Genomic DNA, 21,220 nt, shown 5'->3' on the forward strand with positions numbered 1-21,220 from the left:
ACTCTTTCATCTCCCTGACACATTAACTGACCCCAGTTATGCACATTTACACTCGACACTTTCTTAAAATCACTCCATATCTGAAAATAATTGTGCCTTCATGAAGTGTGCTTGGGCTTGGCAAGTTAGTGGACAAATAAAAAATAAATAAATAAAGGAAAAAATAATAAATTAGAATAAACTGTACATTTAACAATCAACATTTTAGAATAAATCAGTATATATGTGCAATATAACAGTCCATCCGTCCGTCTGTCTGTCTCTATCCATCCACATATCTGTCCGTCGGTGTGTCTAAATCCATCCATCGATATCTCTATCTACAGTATCTATGTCTATCTGTCTATGTCTATCCATCCATCCATCTATCTACCTATCTGTCTGTCCATCTGTCTATATCCATCCGTCCATCCATATCTCTATCTATCTGTCTGTCTATCCATTCATCCATCTATCTTTCTATATCCATCCATCCATCCATCTACCTATCTATCTGTCCGTCCATCTGTCTATATCCATCCATCAATCCATCCATATCTCTATCTGTCTATCCCAGTGTTTCCCAACCCTGTTCCTGAAGGCACACCAACAGTCCACATTTTCAACCTCTCCCTAATCAAACACACCTGAATCATCTTATCATAACATCAGAAGAGATTCCAAAACCTGAAGTTAATGGGTCAGAAAAGGGAGACATCCAAAATATGTACTGTTGGTGTGCCTCCAGGAACAGGGTTGGGAAACACTGGTCTATCCATCCATTCATCCATTTCTCTTTCTATATCCATCCATCCAACCATCCATCTATCTTTCTATATCCATCCATCCATCCATCCATCCATCCATCCATCTGTCTGTTTGTCTATATGCATCCATCCATCCACCTGTCCGTCCGTCCGTCCGTCCGTCCGTCCGTCCGTCTGTCCATCCATCCATCCATCTATCCATCTATCTATCTATCTATCTATCTATCTATCTATCTATCTATCTATCTATCTATCTATCTATCTATCTATCTATCTATCTATCTATCTATCTATCTATCTATCTATCTATCTATCTATCTATCTATCTATCTATCTATCTATCTGTTTACCTGTCCATCCATCCATCCATCCATCTTTCTATATCCATCCAAATATATGGAATATTTTTGCATTATGATCCTGAAGTATATATAATTGATTTGTGATTTTGATTTGGAGGTTAAAATGTGTGAATTCACAGGAATCACATTTTTTAAAATAATTTAGTTATTAATATCAATATTTGTTATTAATTATGAATTTTTATTAGTTATTATCTCAATTAACTTCAGCCAAACTAACTAAAAATTACATTAAACCTGATTAACTTGAGTATTTTTGAGCTGTGCTTAAATATCTGTAAATAGAGTCTTTTAATGTTATCAAATGATTGTTATTGTGAATATACTTGACATGATTATTTATTTTCGACCCATAGATGAAACAAAAAAGCAGGCAGAAAGCTTTGGTCTGTCGTGTTTATTTAAAATTCATGGCAACATAATTCATTTGTACCGCTGATAATCAGTTTTCCAGCAAAGGCAGAGAATACAGTTGTCTTTTTTTTTTCTTAATTCTTCACCTTTTGACATCAAATGTAAACCACATAACACAGCAACCTGTCTGCAGTGCAAATAAGACGACGGCTAAAATTAGCTGTAGCGCTTGTCCAGAATAAACAGACAGCAGCATTGACCTCCTCCACACTGAAAAAAACAACAACCCAAAGCATTAAAATAAACTCAGCTGAATGATCTTTAATGCGTTTGAAAAATGCGTAGTAACAAAAAAAAAAAGCAGTGTTTGGTGGTGTTTAATATTCAAAGTGCATTTTTACCGAATGCTGGTCTCAAACAGCGTGATAACAATATATTTCATAATCTCATATTGTTTCTGAAGCATTTACTGAAGTACAGTAATGAAATCAAACCTTAATTATGATTGGAAACAGATTCAATCAGGAATGATTATCGAATATAATATACCTGCTGAATGAATATCACACTGAATGAATACTTTCCTGGAAATAAAGATGCAAACACTTTCCTTAAAACAAGCTGAATCCCTTTTTTTTGTTTGTTTAAAATAATAAATTAAAATAAATGTCCATTTGAATTCCAAGCAAATTATCTGATAATCAAATCTGATAATCTGTTATCAAAAGTCTGGGCTCAGTAAAATTAAACGAATAGGGGAGAGTGGGACAGTTGCAACACTTTTTGCATTTCCTTCAGTTTCTTTTCTGTGGAAACACCAAATTTTAATATGTTAAACCTACGTCTCTTGGACACCCACCCACATTGCTATAATATGTGTACATACTGTATGATGATATATGCAGAGTTTAAACTTGAACAAAGCCAAACGTTGCAACTGACCCCGAGCAAGGCAGCCTTTATTAAAATGTAGTAATATATAGATTTTTAAACATCAGGTTGGATTTTTTTAATTTTTTTTGGTAAACAGACTAAATATAAATTGATTATGTAACCCAGTGTTTCCCAACCCTGTTCCTGAAGGAACACCAACAGTACACATTTTCAAGCTCTACCTAATCTAACACACCTGAATCAACTCACCAGAACATTAGAAGAGACTCCAAAACCTGAAGTGAATGGGTGAGATAAGGGAGACATCCAGAATATGTTCTGTTGGTGTGCCTCCAGGAACAGGGTTGGGAAACACTGATGTAACTTACCGGTCCTACTGCACCCAACCCGGTCTGAGCTTGGATCGAACCGGTGATTCTTTGCATGGGAGTTTGTTGCTCTAACAAGGAGGCTAAAGACCATGGCGTCTAAAATCTGTCCCTAGAGCACCTTCAGAGGTCAGAGGAGTGAGGTTTACCTGCACAGCACTTCGCTAGCTGGCCTCCGTTACACTCACCCCCATAAACCACACTCCCATCCCGGACGAGCCCCCATGTGTAACCCACCGGTCTTACTGCACCCAGCCTGGTTTGAGCTGGGATTGAACCGGCGATTCTTTGCATGGGAGTCGGTTGCTCTAACAAGGATGCTAAAGACAACAGCATCTAACATCTGTTGCTAGAGCACCTTTTAGGGTCAGAGGAGTGAGGTTTACCTGCATAGCCCTTCACTAGCTGGCACCCGTTACACTCACACCCCTAAACCTCACTCACATCCCAGACGAGCCCCCACATGTAACCCACCAGTCCTACTGCACCTAGCCCGGTCTGAGCTGGGATCGAACCGGTGATTCTTTGCATGGGAGTCGGTTGCTCTAACAAGGAGGCTAAATACCACAACCTCTAGCATCCTTCGCTAGAGCACCTTTTTAGGTAAGAGGAGTGAGGTTTACCTGCATAGCACTTCGCTAGCGGGCTTCCATTACACTAACTCCCCTAAACCTCAACTCCATTCTAGACAACCCTCCACGTATAACCCACCGGCCTTACTGCACCCAGCCTGGTCTCAGCTGGGATCGAACCGGCGATTCTTTGCATGGAAGTCGGTTGCTCTAACAGGAGGCAAAAAAACACAGCTTCTAGCCTCTGTCACTAGAGCACCTTTTGAGGTCAGAGGAGTGAGGTTTACCTGCACAGCACTTCGCTAGCTGGCCTCGTTATAGTTAGATGTGTGGTAAATTGGCCATATGAATACAGACTATTAAAAGAACAAGCAACAGCCAATTATCAGGCCTTAAAAACTGAACAAAAAGAATTTTTTTCCTGAAAATCTAGACTGAACCTTATTAATTAATCAAAGAATTCATTTTTTCAAATTTAATTATATTGAAACTGTACTGTAGCATCTGTAGAGGTCAGAGGAGTGAGGTTTACCTGCATAGCACTTCGCTAGCTGGCCTCTGTTAAACTCACCCCCATAAACCACGCTCCCATCCCGGACGAGCCCCCACTTTAAACTTTCAAATTAATTAGTTAATCAAAGCATTCATTCTTTCAAATTAAATTACTTTGAAACTGTGATATAATTAAAATTGTACATTGTTAATATGACAAACTTTAAAATGAGTTTTGTAATTGAGGACAGTTACAACAGCATGTCAACCATTATTAAACCATCTACGCTAGGTCGATACAATAGCTATAACCTCTTAAGGCCCAAGGTGTTTTTTTACATGCATTTTTTTAATTTCTCTTTGCTATTTGGGCTTATTGGAACCTAATTAGAATAAAACCCAAGTATCATCTTTTGATATGATGTACTTTTAGGGAAAAATGATGTCCATATATGTGGACTCGTGGTCTGAATTTAGATAAAACACTTTTTACCTGATTTTTTTTTAATGCATATTAACATAGAATTTTTTTTAACTTGCTTTGACTATCAGAGAGTAAAAACTATTTTTTCCCCATTTTGGACAGTTAAAAATAGTGTTTGAGACATTTCATATGCTGCAAAACAGTTGCAGGATGACACTGAACGTCTGTAACAAAGAATAAAACATTCAAAGTATTTTAAATAGCCACTTAAGAGCTCAAATGTGCTGTCCACGTATGTGGACACTCAAGCCCTAGGAGGTTAACGCTTGATAGCAATACCTATTTAGAGCTAAGAAAGTTGTGATTTAAATTATACGAATTAATAATGTTTCACAAAAACAGATTAGACCAGGCATGGGCAAACTCGATCCTGGAGGGCCGGTGTCCCTGCATAGTTTTGCACCAACCCTAATCAAACACACCTGCTTGTAGCTTTCTAGTGATCTTGAAGACACTAATTAGGGTGTTCAGGTGTGTTTGATTAGTGTTGGAGCAAAACTCTGCTTGGACACCGGCCCTCCTGGATCGAGTTTGCCCATGCCTGGATTAGACAGTAGGAGAAATCCTCGAAATGAGTTTTAGACTGAAGGAATGGTCACATATGGCTGATTTCTCAGATTGAAGGAGGGTCTAACTGAGAATATGTAGTATATCATCACTCTAGCTCATTCCTGAATGAAGGAATAAGTCTTGTTGCAACTGCCCCATGCTGCAACCGTCCCCACTCTCCCCTACTTTTTTTTTCAAGGTTGCATTAAAATATTAACAATGAAATGTCATCCTTCTGAACATTTTCATTCATCGTATAATCCTGAAAAGAATGAACATATATCAGCAAAAGTGTTTCAATATTATAATAACACACGTTTCGGTATATTATCCATTCATTCATTTTCTTTTCGGCTTATTCCCTTTATTAATCTGGGGTTGGCACAGCGGAATGAACCGGCAACTTATCCAGCATGTTTTACGCAGCAGATGCCCTTCCAGCTGCAACCCGTCACTTTGACACATCCATACACATTCATTCACACACATACACTACGGACAATTTAGCTTACCCAATTCACCTATATCCCATGTCTTTGGACTGTGGGGGAAACCGGAGCACCTGGAGGAAACCCACGCCACCAAGTGAAGAACATACAAACTCCACACAGAAATACCAACTGGCCCAGCTGGGACTCAAACCAGTGACCTTGTTGCTGTAAGGCAACAGTGCCACCGTGTCGCCCAGTACTGTGTTTTTATCAAATAAATGCAGCCTTGATGAACATCGTCTAAAAAACAAAACCTTACCAAGCCCAAACTTTAAAACAGTTCAGAAAATATGTTTTAAGATGGAATATGAGTGATCTGTGATCCATTTCTTCATATTGATTCATTTGAACACGATTCTTGATTCGTTAACTTGGACAATTTCTTCGATTTTTAAAACACTGTTAGCCGAATTTCATTGACGTTGGTGCTCATGATGGAGCCGGTGCTCAACTGCTGGGTTTCTCAATCTCTGTATGGATTTCTTCTTAAGAGCTGAATTATAACCTCAAATAACCATAGTGCATCATTGTGCTTAAATGAACCATTTGAAGTCACTGGGCAACTGGACATACAGTAAAACAGAATCACTGCTTAAAGCATTACCAGTTTAGACCATAGATTTGCACAAGCCACGTTTGAGCACTCCAGACACATCAATGTGTTATTTTAGGCTGATCTCACGAGAAAACGTAAGTATTTTCTTGCGTATTGTCAGTTTAGTGGCTAATTCGTACGGAATTGTACGATTTTTAAAAAGGAGGCGTGGCACCTAACCCCACCCCTAAACCCATTAGGGGGATGAGCAAATCGTAATATATTGTATGAATTAGATCGTACGAATTCATATGAATTAGCCACTAAATCAAAAGGTTACGAATTGCGGTGAGATTGTGTTGGTTATTTTGATGAAAACAGATTTCAGTACTCAGACGATGAACAAAAAAACACTTTAAAAACGTTATTAGTACATTCTCTGTGTCTGAAATCTCATTGTTCTCTACTATAAACACTACAAAAATATCCGTAAATTTTTCCCCCCCGTGTTTATATCTGCTTTTGAATTGCATTATGGGAGCTTGAAAAGTTAAAAAAGTAACTTTTATTAACACTTTTAATACTTTAAAGTGATACTGTATATTGTCTGGGTTGGTGTTGTGTTTAATGGTACAAATAACTTCTAATAAACTGTTATTTTACAGACTTATTTCTCTCTATATTATTTCTTAAACATTATTTCAAACTACTAAAATGTCAATAAAAGTCAGTTTGTTAAACTTAATGTTAAAAATTCAACTCTACAAAGAGTTGACAGAGCAGAGATTAACTTCCCTATAATGCAATTCATAGCCGTAAATAAAAGGAAAAACACTTGTGAATCACAAAATACAGAAACTGTTAATTAACAGATACACTCACTGGTCACTTTGTTAGGTACACCATAGTAATACCAAGTTGGACCCCCTTTTGCCTTCAGAACTACCTTAGTGGGCCAAGACAATATCCCCCACACCATTACACTACCACCACCAGCCTGAACCGTTGATACAAGGCAGGATGGATCCATGCTTTCATATTGTTGATGCCAAATTCTGACCCTACCATCTGAATGTCGCAGCAGAAATCGAGACTCATCAGACCAGACAACGTTTTTCCAATCTTCTATTGTCCAATTTTGGTAAGTCTGTGTGAATTTCAGCCTGTTTCCTGTTTTTTGCTGACAGGAGTGGCACCTGGTGTGATTTTCTGCTACTGTAGCCCATCCGCCTCAATGTTGGACGTGTTGTGTGTTCAGAGGTGCTCTTCTTCATACCTCGGTTGTAGTGAGTTACTGTTTTACTATTTGAGTTACTGTTGCCTTTCTATGAGCTTGAACCAGTCTGGCCATTCTCCTCTGACCTCTGGCATCAACAAGGCATTTGCGCCCACAGAACTGCCGCTCACTGGATATTTTCTCTTTTTCAGACCATTCTCTGTAAACCCTAGAGATCAGAAAATCCTAGTAGATCAGCAGTTTCTGAAATACTCAGACCAGCCCGTCTGGCCCCAACAACCATGCCATGATAAAAGTCCAATAAATCTGATGCTCAGTTTGAACTGCAGCAGATCGTCTTGACCATGTCTACGTGCCTAAATGCATTGAGTTGCTGCCATGTGATTGGCTGATTAGAAATTTGCGTTGAGTTGGACAGGTGTACCTAATAAAGTGGCCGGCGAGTGTATTTCTATAGTGTAGTATGTGAGCCAAGTAGTATACCCAAATTCATAGTAAAAAAAAAAACCTAGACGAGGAGTACCTAGATGATCTATTGCTTCTGACGTGTGCATCCAATGGACATTTTACTATCCCATGAGGCCAAGGGAGAAAATGTATGAATAAGAGTGAAGCGACCCAACTGATGACTGTATTTTGTACGAATTCTACACTCATACTACAGTAGTCAACATTTGAAATGGATCAAAAAGGTTTTTCAAAATTGTCACTAGACAATAATAGGTGTTGTTCAATATCTTTAGGACAACTTTGATTTGAAAGGTTTTGATTCACTTCAATTATTGACTATATTATCTAACTATGGTGAAGTAAATTCAAATGTAGAACCTTCTCAAGAATTATGTGATTTCAGATGCAGCGATTAGTTAAGTTCTCATTTTAATATGTTTTTCTTTGTAATAAGAATGTTAAAGGAATTGTAGACACCATATTAAGCTGAAAAGAACTTCAACGTTCACAGAAGCACCCATTGCTCTCAGTTCCACAGCAGAAGAACTCATAAGGGGACAAGAATCACCAGTTTCTGTTTACATTTGTGGGTATGTCCAAATACCCTCATGCTTTTAAAAAAAAAAAAACATTTTAAACGATCAGGTGTTGCATCTCGTGTTTTTAGAAGCAAAGATGGATTGGGCCGTATCATAAACCCAGTGCAATAAGGCGCAAGACGTGTTTGCCGCGATGTGTTGCTATTTTCAGACCAGTGCAACACTAGTTTTCCCACTTTGTTCCACGTTGTTAAATAGCAAATCCATTTGCGCCACTTTTGTGGACTCATGAATGTTCCGGTCTAGAAAAGAGGTGTGTTAAGGTGCATTGTTGGCGTGTTGCTATTTTGAGAAACTGAAATAGACTGTGCAATAGACCAGCTGAAAGCAGGTCTAAAGTCTAGCACATAGCACATTAGTTGTGTACCTAGCTTACACATTGCTTAATACACACAGGATGTGCAACAATAATCAAATATCTTTACAAATAATAATAAAAAAAAGAATTAAAGGAATAAAATATTACAAATACATGCCTTCACCTCGGGGGCTTTTTTCAGTTTATTCATGACAATTTGTTTTTGTATAATGTTGTTGTTGTTGTAATAATAATAATAATAATAATAATTATTATTATTATTATTATTATTATTATTAATTATATTTATATTTGTTTTTGTTAAAAACAAGCTTAGATTTGTCCCCTTGTCATGTTTTGGACTATATGGGGATGTGTGTTTGGATATGACCACACCTCATTGTTATTGTTCATTTATTAGTTTGCTGGTAAATAGAACTGAATTTAGAAATAGTTTTGAAACAAATATTTGCGCTTAACAAACTAAATTAAATATGTAGGCTGGTGGATGTCTTCAGTGGAACACGTTTCCTTATTTACGAAAAAGAGAAAGAAAATGAAAGAGAAAGTAAAGAGGCTGAATCGTGGAGGCTCGTTCTTTATCCTCGCACTGCAGATGCTCTGTTTAACTGTTTTCTCTCTAGTGAAGCGTTCAGTTTTTCCACTAACAAAGTCCGCCATGTAATTAGCAAATGCGCCATAGCATGATGCAACTGACTCTTAAAGGGAATGGGAGATGAGACTCTGATTGGTTCATTTTCAAAACACACCCATAACCCATTAAGAGAATAAGCTCAACCCTGTTAGACCATGCACCTCGGCGCAATGCGTATTTTTCCATCCTTAAAATAGCAAAAGTGGATTCGGACACGTCCTTATTGCTTTTGCGCCATAAGCTTTAGACTTTCCGCCTAGATCGTTAAAATAGAGCCCATTGTGTGAATGAGCCCTTACTGCGCTGTATACTCAAACAAGTATTAACATTTAAAAACACATCAGGCGGCTGACCAAAATAGACACATTCTATGACATCATGTGCTGTTTTTGGTGTGTTCAGATGCCTTTGGGTATTTTTTGTTCATATTTTAGACAAACCATTTGCTTGTTTGCGCACCAGAATTTAGGAGAAAGTGTTAACTAGTTCCTCAGGGTTTTTCAGGGACTTTTATATATAATATTACCGCCTTGAATGACTGATTTTGTGACAGCTTTTCTCAAAACTCATGGCATTATTTGCTGAAATTCTTCAAATTCTTCGCCAGTTTTGCTATGAAAATACACAAAATTCTTGTAAAATTCTTCTTTTTTGGAGAAAAAAGTTTTTTGGTTTTTTGGTTGACCATTGGAGTCACAAAATCCTGGAGTGACTGGTTAACAATTTTATCAAATGAACCACATGAGCACAGCAAATGCACCATAGTTATTTTTTTTAACCAAGCTTGTTAAACGTGAACACACCCAGAGATTTTGTCTTAAAGTTTGCATTTGGAATTGCATATTCCTTCTGAATGCAACTGCATGATATTTCACATTCATATGTTGTGCCTGCATAGCACAGGATTTAGACCAGTGACTTTAAACCAAAGCTTCTTCTTTAGTGTAAACACACAGATTGAGCACCGGCTCCAGCACCGTTGTCTTATCATGGAGTTTATGTTTCAAAAATAAAAAGAAAGCAGCACAGTTTTTAAAGATACAAAAAAATAAATAAATATACAAAAAGACACGAATCCAAGAAAACTACTATTCCCATGATGCCAGAACACATGACCGCAGCAGCAGCAGGAGCATGCTCACGTGATTATGAAAGAAATAACGCTTTCATTCATCTGCTCGAAACCAAAAGAGTGAGCCGCGCTGAATCTAAAAGGTGCTTCCATAACAAATGTCCACAAAAACAAAAGCGAACGAACGGAACACAAAACATCAGGGGGGAAACCGTGGAAAAAAGCGACCGACCGAAAACAAACCGCATTCACATTATTGAGAAGTTCCAGTACGGGCCTGGTAATGTTCATACATGATTTGACACAACGGAGGTGATGCAGCTGGGAGCCGGGAAACGTCCGGCTAGTTAGTGTTCGTCTGGACACGGGGACGAGGACAGGTAGCCGTTGGTGCCGTGGGCCCCGTTGGTCCCGTTAGTGTGATGTTTCTGCGGCGGAGGATGAAGCTCGTCTTCATCAGAGCTCGACTCAATGTCACTGCGGTCGTCCTTTGACACCTGGGAAGATTACAAACATGGTTTACATGACAATGAACTCTATATTTAGGACCATTTTTTAAAGAAACACTTCATATTATTGAAAATACGCTCATTTTAGTGCTCACCTAGAGTTAAATAGTTGAGTTTTACCATTTTAAAATCAATTCAGCTCCGTCTTACGGGATCAATTTTAGCTTAGCTTAGCATAGATCTATATGCAAGATGCTAATGGTCTGATCCAATTCAATGATCTATGCTAAGCTAAGCTAAAAGTGGTCCTGTTTAAACTGAAGATCGACTAAATAGTTTCCGAAATGATAACTATTTGTATAAACTATTTAACATTTATCTTAGCTTAGCATAGATCATTGAATCGGATTAGACCATTAGCATCTCACTCAAAAATGTCCAGAGTTTTGATAATTTTCCGAATCTATTCAGCCGATCTTCATATCTGGCAGGAGCACTTTTAGCTTAGCTTAGCATAAATCATTGAAATGGATTAGACCATTAGCATCTCACTCAAAAATGTCCAGAGTTTTGATAATTTTCTCAATCTATTCAGTCAATCTAAAAGCTAGACACAAAGTCACTTTTAGCTTAGCTCAGCTATGATCATTAAATCAGATTAGACCATTAGCATCTCACCCAAAAAACGTCTAGAGCTTGACTCTTCTGTAGTTACATCATGTACTAAGACTGATGGAAAATGAAAAGTTGTTATTTTCTTGGCTGATAAGGATAGAAACTATACTTTCATTTTGGCTTAATAATAAAGGGAACTTTGCAGCCATACCATGGCTGCAGCCGGTGCCATCAATTACACAGCACTTGAAAATAGTTGAATTGTCTCTCACAAATGTCTCTATGGTCTCAAATTTTCAAGTGCTGTGTCCTATTATTGCTTCTAGTGCAACATCATTTTTGAGTGAGATGCTAATGATCTAATCCAATTCAATGATCTATGCTAAGCTAAGCTAAAAGTGGTCCTATTTAACCTGGAGATCAGCTGATTGGATTCCAAATTGGTTAAACTACTCAAAACAATTTGTTTAAACTATTTAATACTTTTAGCTTAGCTTAGCTTAGCATAGACCATTGAATCGGAATAGACCAGGAGTGCCCAAACTCTGTCCTGGAGGGCCTGTGTCCTGCATATTTTAGTACCAACCCCAATTAAACACACCTGAACCAGCTAATCAAGCTCTTACTAGGTATCCTAGAAACTTCCAGGCAGGTGTGTTGAAGGAAGTTGGAGCTAAACTATGCAGGAAAGCGGCCCTCCAGGACCAAGTTTAGACACCCCCTGGATTAGACCATTAGCATCTTACTAAAAATGTCTAGAGTTTTGATTAATTTTATGAATCTATTCAGCCAATCTTGATGTCTGGCGGGAGCACTTTTAGCTTAGCTTAGCATAGATCAGGGGTGTCCAGCATTGTTTACCTCCAACACACCTCTCTGGAAGTTTCTAGTATACCTGGAAAGAGCTTGATTAGCTGGTTCAGGTGTGTTTAATTGGGGTTGGAACTAAAATATGCAGGACACCGGCCCTCCAGGACCGAGTTTGGACACTCCTGGCATAGATCATTGAATTGGATTAGACCCTTAGCATCTCGCTCAAAAATGTCCAGAGTTTTGATAATATTCCGAACCCATTCAGCTGATCTTTGTGTCTGGCAGGAGCACTTTTTAGCTTAGCTTAGCATAGATCATTGAATCGGATTAGACCATTAGCATCTCGCTCAAAAATGCCTAGAGTTTCGATAATTTTCCGAATCTATGCAGCTGATCTTTATGTCTAGCAGGAGCACTTTTAGCTTAGCTTAGCATAAATCATTGAATCGGACTAGACCATTAGCATTCAGAAGAACTCCACAGGATTTATCAGGTACATTTATATATAATACTGCAGTCGTAAATGCCTTTGATTTGACTTTAAAATGATTTTGAGACAGCTTTTCTACCTCAACTTCTAGCATAATTTGCTTCAATTCTTGCATTTTGCTATGAGAATAACATAAAATTGTAGTGAAATTTAAGGAAACAGTGACTTTGAATGAAAAATTTAAATCAAAATTGTCAATTCTGTCAATTTTGATTAATTTTCTTGCATCCTTGCTCAATATAAAATGTAAAAACAAAACTAAATCCCAAATGTTTTTTTCCATTGTTTTCTTTTGAAATACTCCTTTATAAACTCTCTTGTTCTTAAACATATACTCACATGTAAAGGATTCCATTTTCCCGCCTTTGGTCGCAGTGATGAAGACAGAGAAGAGAGAAAAAGCATCAGGTTAAAGAGGTTCATCAAATCGATAACAGCGAGTTTTAAATCAACATGATGATTCTGGAGGAAAGATTATATTTCAGCTCTTGCAACAATGTGAAATGTATTTGTTCAGAAGCAAAATTGCATTTGTTTTTTTCCATATTTTTATTTTTCGTTTTCAGTTTGTACACATTGAAATACAACATTTTACAGACATTTGTTGTTAATGGTAATCTATTCAAACATGACAATTAAAATTGCATTTCTACGCAAAACACTGACATTTTAAATAATTGTGATTGTTTGCATTTTGTGTGGCCGTGTGAAATACAAATTTCAGAAAGACGGTTATTAATTGCAAAAATAACTTTATATTCATTTATTATTTAATAAATGAATATAAAAAGCTTTAAAAGAAATCACATAAAAATCACAAAAAATATGGCAATTTATATTTATTCATTTTTCTTCTGCTTAGTACCTTTATTACTCAGGGGTTGCCACCGTGGAATGAACCGCCAACTTATCCAGCATATGTTTTACACAGTTAAAACATATGCCCTTCCAGCTGCAACCCAGTACTGGGAAACATCCATACACACTCATTCACACACATACACTCCAATTTCATTCATTCATTCATTCATTCATTTTCTTTTCAGCATAGTCCCTTTATTAATCCGGGGTCACCACAGCGGAATGAACCGCCAACTTATCCAGCACATATTTTTACGCAGCGGATGCCCTTCCAGCCGCAACCCATCTCTAGGAAACATCCATACACTTTCACTCACACTAATACACTACGGACAATTTAGCCTACCCAATTTACCTGTACCGCATGTCTGTGGACTGTGGGGGAAAACGAAACACCGGGAGGAAACCCACGCGAACGCAGGGAGAACAAGCAAACTCCACACAGAAACAACAACCTACCCAGCCGAGGCTCGAACCAGCGACCTTCTTGCTGTGAGGCAACAGTGCTAACAACTGAGCCACCGTGTCACCTAATTGTGTTTTTCTTCAAACTATATAATGGTTCTTATTTTTTGTTTAATAACTGAATATAAAGAGCTTTAAAAGAAAAAACACATTAAAATCACAATACTGCTAAATAAAATATGGCAATTTATATACTACAGATCAAGTCAGAATTATTAGCCCTCCTGTGAATGTTTTTCTATTTTAAATATTGCCCAAATGATGTTTAACAGAGCAAGGACATTTTCACAGTATGTCTGATAATATTTTTTCTTCTGGAGTAAGTCTTATTTGTTTTATTTTGGCTAAAATAAAAGCAGTTTTTAATTTATGAACCATTTTAAGGTCAATTTATAGCCCCTTTAAACAATATATTTTTTTCTCAATAGTCTAAAGAACAAACCATCATTATACAATGATTTGCCTAATTACCATAACTTGCCTAATTAACCTAGTTAAGCCTTTAAATGTCACTTTAAGCTGTATAGAAGTGTCTTAAAATGTCTAGTAAAATATTTACTGTCATCATGGCAAAGATAAAGTAAATCAGTTATTAGAGATGAGTTATTAAAACTATTATGTTTAGAAATGTGTTGAAAAATCTCTCCATTAAACAGAAATTGGAGTAAAAATATACAGGGGGGCTAATAATTCTGACTTCAGCTGTACTTTTCTGAAATCATTCAGCACTTGTCACTGGTGTGTGTTTGTCCTTCTCACCTTTCCTCTGGAAATGGCCCGGCAGGCGATGCGCACTATTAGATATGACCAGAAGGTGTGCAGGGCCTGAAGAAGGACGAGCAGCCCATTGAAGAGCCACCAGGATGGGTACGGGCCCACGATCTCCCAGCTCTCAAACACTGTGGTGTTCAAGATCCTGCAAACACACACATTTCATGAGGACATTACAGGGAACATACAGTACATTACACAGTATTATAGGGTTATAAAGGGGATAGTTCACCCAAAATTGAAAATGTACTCACTATTTACTAGGGATTCAATTCAATTCAAGTTTATTTGTATAGTTTTTTCACAATAATTTTTGTTTCAAAGCAGCTTTACAAAAGGTGTATATTATTATATCACAATCAAATTCAGAAAAGTAAAGGTTATTAGTTACCACAACTCATACCAAAACTAATAAACTAGTAACTAATAGCTTTTATTAGTTAAAGTTCATTCATTTTCCTTTTGGCTTTAGTCCCTTTATTAAACTGTGGTTGCCACAGCGGAATGAACCGCCAACTTATCCTGCATATGTTTTACGCAGCAGATGCCTTTCCACCTGCAACTCATCACTGGGAAACACCCATTCACACTCATTCACACATATACACTATGGACAACTTAGCTTACCAAATTCACCTATAGCGCATGTCTTTGGACTGTGGGGGACACCGGAGCACCCAGAGGAAACCCACGCGAACACGTGGAGAACATGCAAACTCCACACAGAAATGAGCAAGCCGAGGCTTGAATCAGCAAACTTCTAGCTGTGAGGCGATCGTGCTACCTACTGCGCCAACGTGACGCCCTCAGTTAAAGTTATTATAAATAAATATATATAACCTGCAGTTATATAGTATATAGAATATTTAAAATGTTTAAATTTACTCTGTTTACTCACCCTCATGTGGTTCCAAATCCTTCTTTACTCCGTAGAACACAAAAGATATTTAGAAAAATGTTGTTGACACACATAGTCGAAAAAACAAATACAACCCAGGCTCATTTTGATTACGTACCCCTGTATACATTTCTGGAGAGCACCAAATACGTCCCAGGAGGTACTTTTTTTGCAGTTTTTGTTTTTGTGAATCCACTAGAGGCCGCTGTGTATGCTTTTGAGATCTCAAATTTCTCTCGAGAAAGCCATTTGCGCCAGCTGTTCTCGCGTAAATCCACCAGAGGGCGCTGTCGACTGACTGACCAATGGATCGACTAACTCACCCTCTCCTTCCCTAAACCCAACCAATAATGTTTTCAAAAGCACCGATTGACCAGCGCCCACCCACTTCCCTAAACCCAACTGACAGTGTTTTTTAAAGCTATCCAGAAAAAGAAAAGCCCTCGCCTGATTTTTACGACATTTTCAGATTTGACCACATTCTCACCCTGTTATTTACTTGTTTATTTTATTTTTTGGCTTTTGTTTTTGTCTTATCTACCTTCTGAAACTGTTCTTAGCCAGATTCAAACCCCGTTGTTGCGGTCAACTCTGCTCCATATCACATGTCCGCCCCACATCACATGTCCGCCGATGTACATGGCAAGCTACTTGTCAAACTGGTAACAGCGGGAAAGCCATCCATATGGAGGTAAGCGGTCCATTGGTAAGCGTGAAAAGGAATGGTGTCATACCATCCCGTAGCGTTCATTTTAAAGATGAAATGCAGCCATACGTAATTCTGGCTACATAATTTGCGATCTCCCGAAATGTATATAGGGCTACGTTTTCAAAATGAGCCTGTGTTGCACAAATACTTAAGTCAATGGTTACCAGTTTCCAACATTCTTCAAAATGTCTTTGTGTGTTCATTAAGGGTCAATAATGATATGTATTTTCATTTTTAGGAGTACTATCTCTTTAAAAATTCAAAATTGTGTTTTAGGCCTAATAATTGTAAACATATTTTGAACATCTTCATTCACTATACAGTGCAGCCGGAAAGTACTGATAGTGCTTCACTTTTTCCACATTTGTTTATATTACAGCCTTATTCCAAAATGGATTAAATTCATTTATTTCCTCAAAATACTACACACAATACCCCATAATGACAATGTGAAAAAAGATTTTTTGAAGATTTTGCAAATTTATTCACATGTACATCAGTATTCACAGCCTTTGCTCAATACTTTGTTGATGCAGCAATTACAGCCACAAGTCTTTTTCAATATGATGCCACAAGCTTGGCACACCTGTCTTTGGGAATGTTTGCCCATTCCTCTTTGCAGTACTTCTCAAGCTCTATCAAGGGAAGCAATGGCGGACATGTTCAATAGGATTTAGCTCTGGGCTCTGGCTGGGCCACTCAAGGACATTCAGAGATTTGTTGTGAAGCCACTCCATTGATATTTTGGCGGTGTGCTTTGGGTCATTGTCCTGCTGAAAGATGAACCGTCACCCCAGTCTTCCAGTTCCTGCTGCTGAAAAACATCCCCACAGCATGATGCTGCCACCACCATGCTTCACTGTAGGGATGGTATTAGCCTGGTGATGAGCGCTGCCTGGTTTTCCCCAAATGTAACGCCTGGCATTTACTCCAAAGAGTTCAACTTTTGTCTCATCAGACCAGAAAATTTAGTTTGAGAGTCCTTTAGATGCCTTTCGGCAAATTCCATGCGGGGATTGGCTTCTGTTTGGCCACTCTACCATACAGGCCTGATGGGTGGATTGCTGCACAGATGGTTGTCCTTCTGTAAGGTTTTCCTCTCTCCACAGAAGAACGCTGGAGCTCAGACAAAGTGATCATCGGGTTATTGATCACCTCCCTAATTAAGGCCTTTCTCCCCCGATCACTCCGCTTAGATGGCCGGCCTGCTCTAGGAAGAGTCCTGGTGGTTACAAACATCTTCCACTTACGGATGATGGAGGCCACTGTACTCATTGGAGCTTTCAGAGCAGCAGAATTTTTTCTTTAACCTTCCCCAGCCTTGTGCCTCGAGACAATCCTGTCTCAGAGGTCTACAGACAATTCCTTTGTCTTCATGCTTGGTTTGTGCTTTGACATGCACTATCAACCCTGGGACCTTATATAGACAGGTGTATGCCTTTCCAAATCATGTCCAGTGAACTAAATTTACCACAGGTGAACTCCAGTTAAGCTGCTGAAACATCTCAAGAATGATCAGTGGAAACAGAATGTTCCTGAGCTCAATTTAGAGCTTCACGGCAAAGGCTGTGAATACTGATGTACATGTGATTTTTCAGCTTTTTTATTTTGAATAAATTTGCTACAATTAATTTTTTTCAGATTGTCATTATGGGGTATTGTGTGCAGAATTTAGAGGAAATAAATGAATTTAATCCATTTTGGAATAAGGCTGTAACATAAACAAATGTGGAAAAAGTGAAGTGCTATTGCTAAAACCAAGAGAAATGAGAAATAATAATGCATAATAATAATAATAATAATTGCAGATTATGTTAATGAAGCACTGTACATCATCATCTTTTGTGTGATTAAATGTCTGTAAAAGTGTGATGAATGTAAACTGGTCTTCAAATCTCGACTGCTGTAGTCATAGAAACCATCGCTATCGGCAACAGCACGCAGAGTGAAGGTGATAAACCAGTCTCACCACACAGGATAAAGTGCCAGTCTGGAGCCCATGAAGACCAGCGCGAACATGACGAAGAGCAGCGGGCAGAGACGCTGACACTTCACATAGTTCGCCATCTTAGCAGCCTGCAAACACGCACACACACGAAGCATGGCTTATATCAATTACATGCAGACATCTTACATAAGCACATTTTAAATCTAGATTAGATTTATTTTTAATTACTTATATATTTGTATTTTAATATCATTATTTTTATAGTCATATTAACTTATTTGGTTTTATTTCAAGTTCAAGCTTGGTGAACTCTGACCTGCAAAATCGTATCATGTGATTGCATAAGACCAATCGAAGATCAAAACATGACCTCTCAGTACAGAGATGTAGAATATGGAGCAATCGCTCGCCTTTTTTAATGTCTAATCATCCTGTTTAATCCCGCCCCTTTTTGCAGCACCGTACAACAGAATTTCGCACGCACAAACTCTAGTGCAGGGGTCACCAATCTCGGTCCTGAAGGGCCGGTGTCCCTGCAGGGTTTAGCTCCAACTTTCCTCAACACACCTGCCTGGATGTTTCAAGTATACCTAGTAAGACCTTGATTAGCTCGTTCAGGTGTGTTTGATTAGGGTTGGAGCTAAAATCTGCAGGACACCAGACCTCCAGGAACAAGTTTGGTGACCCCTGCTCTAGTGTGACCACGGTATCATGCAGTTATTGTGACTGACCTCGAGCAGGACGTCGGCGGCGTCGTGCAGACACAGGACCAGTGTTCCCACTCGAGCCATATTATTCACATAGGAGAAGCTGAGCAGAGAGATGGTGGACACGTGATGCACAAACATCAGCACAAAATCCTGCAGAAAAACACACACACACACACTTTAATTTGTTTAAAATAAGCAGCATGTGCTCCCTAAAAACTTTACACTTAAAAGAGCCCCTATCATGGGTTTTTGAAAATGATCTTTCATGCAGTGTGTAACACAGCTCTAAGTGAGTGAAAACATCCAGCTGAGGTTTAAATCTGAAAGTGCGCCGTGTTTAAAACTATTGATTCTTTAATGGAATGGTCGACCCAGAGTCGAGTAAACGAGTCGAGTTGGGTTCGGATCTTTTGATTGATCGCATCGGCATCGACACAGTACATAACCAAATATGAAGTTCCAGTTCTGGTAAAATGTGCACACACTTTTCCTCCACATGCTAGAGCAGGCGCAGGGGATCACGGGACTGATCATGACGCGAAGATGACGATCACTGACAGATGGAGATTCGGCTTCATTTTCACAACAACACCACAGTATAGCCAACCTAGTGCTGTGTTTGTTCCTATCATTTGTCAGATTTTTGATACAATAACCTATGCTGCATGGCGGGAATCGTCCGCCATTTGCTATTGAAGGAGCAGCAGAGACTATTATGTATGGGAGTTTGTCAGACATTGACAGGGACTTTGTCAGTAACTGTTACAGTTCATATGGACCAGTTTCTTCTCCCTCCCGATTATAACATGTAAGTGTCATTAAAATTGTTGCCTTGTTTGGTTTAGTCTGCAAAATATGTATTTAAGTGATGTTTCATAAACAAATTTCGGGAAGAGCATGCGCAGATGTTTCAGCATTAAATACGTCATTGACAATTATTCTATTATCCCAGGGGTGGGCAAACTCAGTCCTGGAGGGCCGGTGTCCTGCACAGTTTAGCTCCAACTCTGATCAAACACACCTTCTTATAGATAATTAGTGATCTTGAAGACACTGATTAGCATGTTCAGGTGTGTTTGATTAGAGTTGAAGCTAAACTATGCAGGACACCGGCCCTCCAGGACCGAGTTTGCCCACCCCTTTATTATCCAATAAGTTTTTGACCAAACCCCTATATATATATATATATATATATATATATATATATATATATATATATCAAAGCTGTCTTACCTGCAGTATCTCACGACTTTAGCATCCCTCCACCACCCTGACACCTCACCTCTTAAGCATTACATTCCCGAGGGGAGCGTTCTGTGGCCGGGCTAGATACTTTGCTCGAATCTCAACTCCTCTCTATTCCCTGATAAGGGGAATACGAGTTGGGGTGTCTTCCCTGAGCTCAGAGCCCTCTCCCCGGACAGCACGCCAAATACGCCTTATTCTGCAGCATCTGTAAGTGTGAACTAGTGAAATGTGTGTTATAAGTTGTAATCGCCCCGTACGGCTTGTAATCTTGTATCTATTATAGATCAGTGCTTGTACTGTATCTCTCAGGTTAAATCTGTATGGGGCTGTTCACATATTGCGTCCAAAACTACATTGAAAACGCGACATGTGCTTCTTCCTTTACCAATTTAAATACGTTTCTGAACTGGCGATCCTCTACTCTTTGCCTTTGCTATGGCCACCATCAGCTATTCCTCACATGCTCGGCATGGTCAATTTTCGAAGTAGTTCAACTTTTGCCACTGTGTGAATTAGTACTGAATGTGTGTGTGTGGTGGAAATTCATTTTATTCATCTTATATTCGTTAATACACTCATATACACTATAAAGGACTGTTCTTTTATTCTTCTATGAATGTGCAGTTTAAGTTAGACCAAACGTGACCACTTTAACATCTGTTTATCACCAGACAAGATCTGGATAAGTACATGGTGATTTAACAAGCTACATGTTCGGATGGGATGTAAGGCTGGAATATAGATGGTCAAAAATGAAGTTGAGCGCTGATGCAACTGTGATTCATCCTGTATGTCACTGATGACCTTGTGGCTAGATAAAAAGAGAACGCACTGTTTCGGCGTCTCACACACTCTGCAGAAACCTGCGTTGCTGTATGATTGTGTGGCCTTCTTTGCAAAGAATAAAACTTTAAAAGAAACTTTGGGTAAGACTTTGTCTTCTTTACCACTGAGAGAGCCTCCTTAAAGAAAATTGCCACTACAGTGTCGTTGTTATTACTTGGGGTTAGGGTTAAGAGTGGAGTAATATGCTGGTGTTTAACTACATTGCGTTATTGCATTCCTGCAGTGGGCTCTGTAGCTAC

General features: G+C 38.6%; 1 protein-coding gene across 1 annotated transcript in view; it reads right to left on the bottom strand.

Annotated features, from left to right (window-relative positions):
• Nucleotides 1-9,773: 9,773 nt before the first annotated feature.
• The window catches only part of cers6 (ceramide synthase 6), a 78,859-nt gene continuing 67,412 nt past the window's right edge, over nt 9,774-21,220 (bottom strand). Inside the window, exons 7-11 of the mRNA XM_056464916.1 lie at nt 18,909-19,037; nt 18,199-18,305; nt 14,611-14,767; nt 12,865-12,888; nt 9,774-10,655 (exon numbers count right to left, since the gene is read on the bottom strand). Of these exons, the coding sequence (XP_056320891.1) occupies nt 10,506-10,655; nt 12,865-12,888; nt 14,611-14,767; nt 18,199-18,305; nt 18,909-19,037 (567 nt within the window). The 3' untranslated portion in view covers nt 9,774-10,505. The remainder of the gene's footprint in view (nt 10,656-12,864; nt 12,889-14,610; nt 14,768-18,198; nt 18,306-18,908; nt 19,038-21,220) is intronic.

Source organism: Danio aesculapii, chromosome 9 (assembly GCF_903798145.1).
Source record: "Danio aesculapii chromosome 9, fDanAes4.1, whole genome shotgun sequence".
Taxonomy (NCBI): domain Eukaryota; kingdom Metazoa; phylum Chordata; class Actinopteri; order Cypriniformes; family Danionidae; genus Danio; species Danio aesculapii.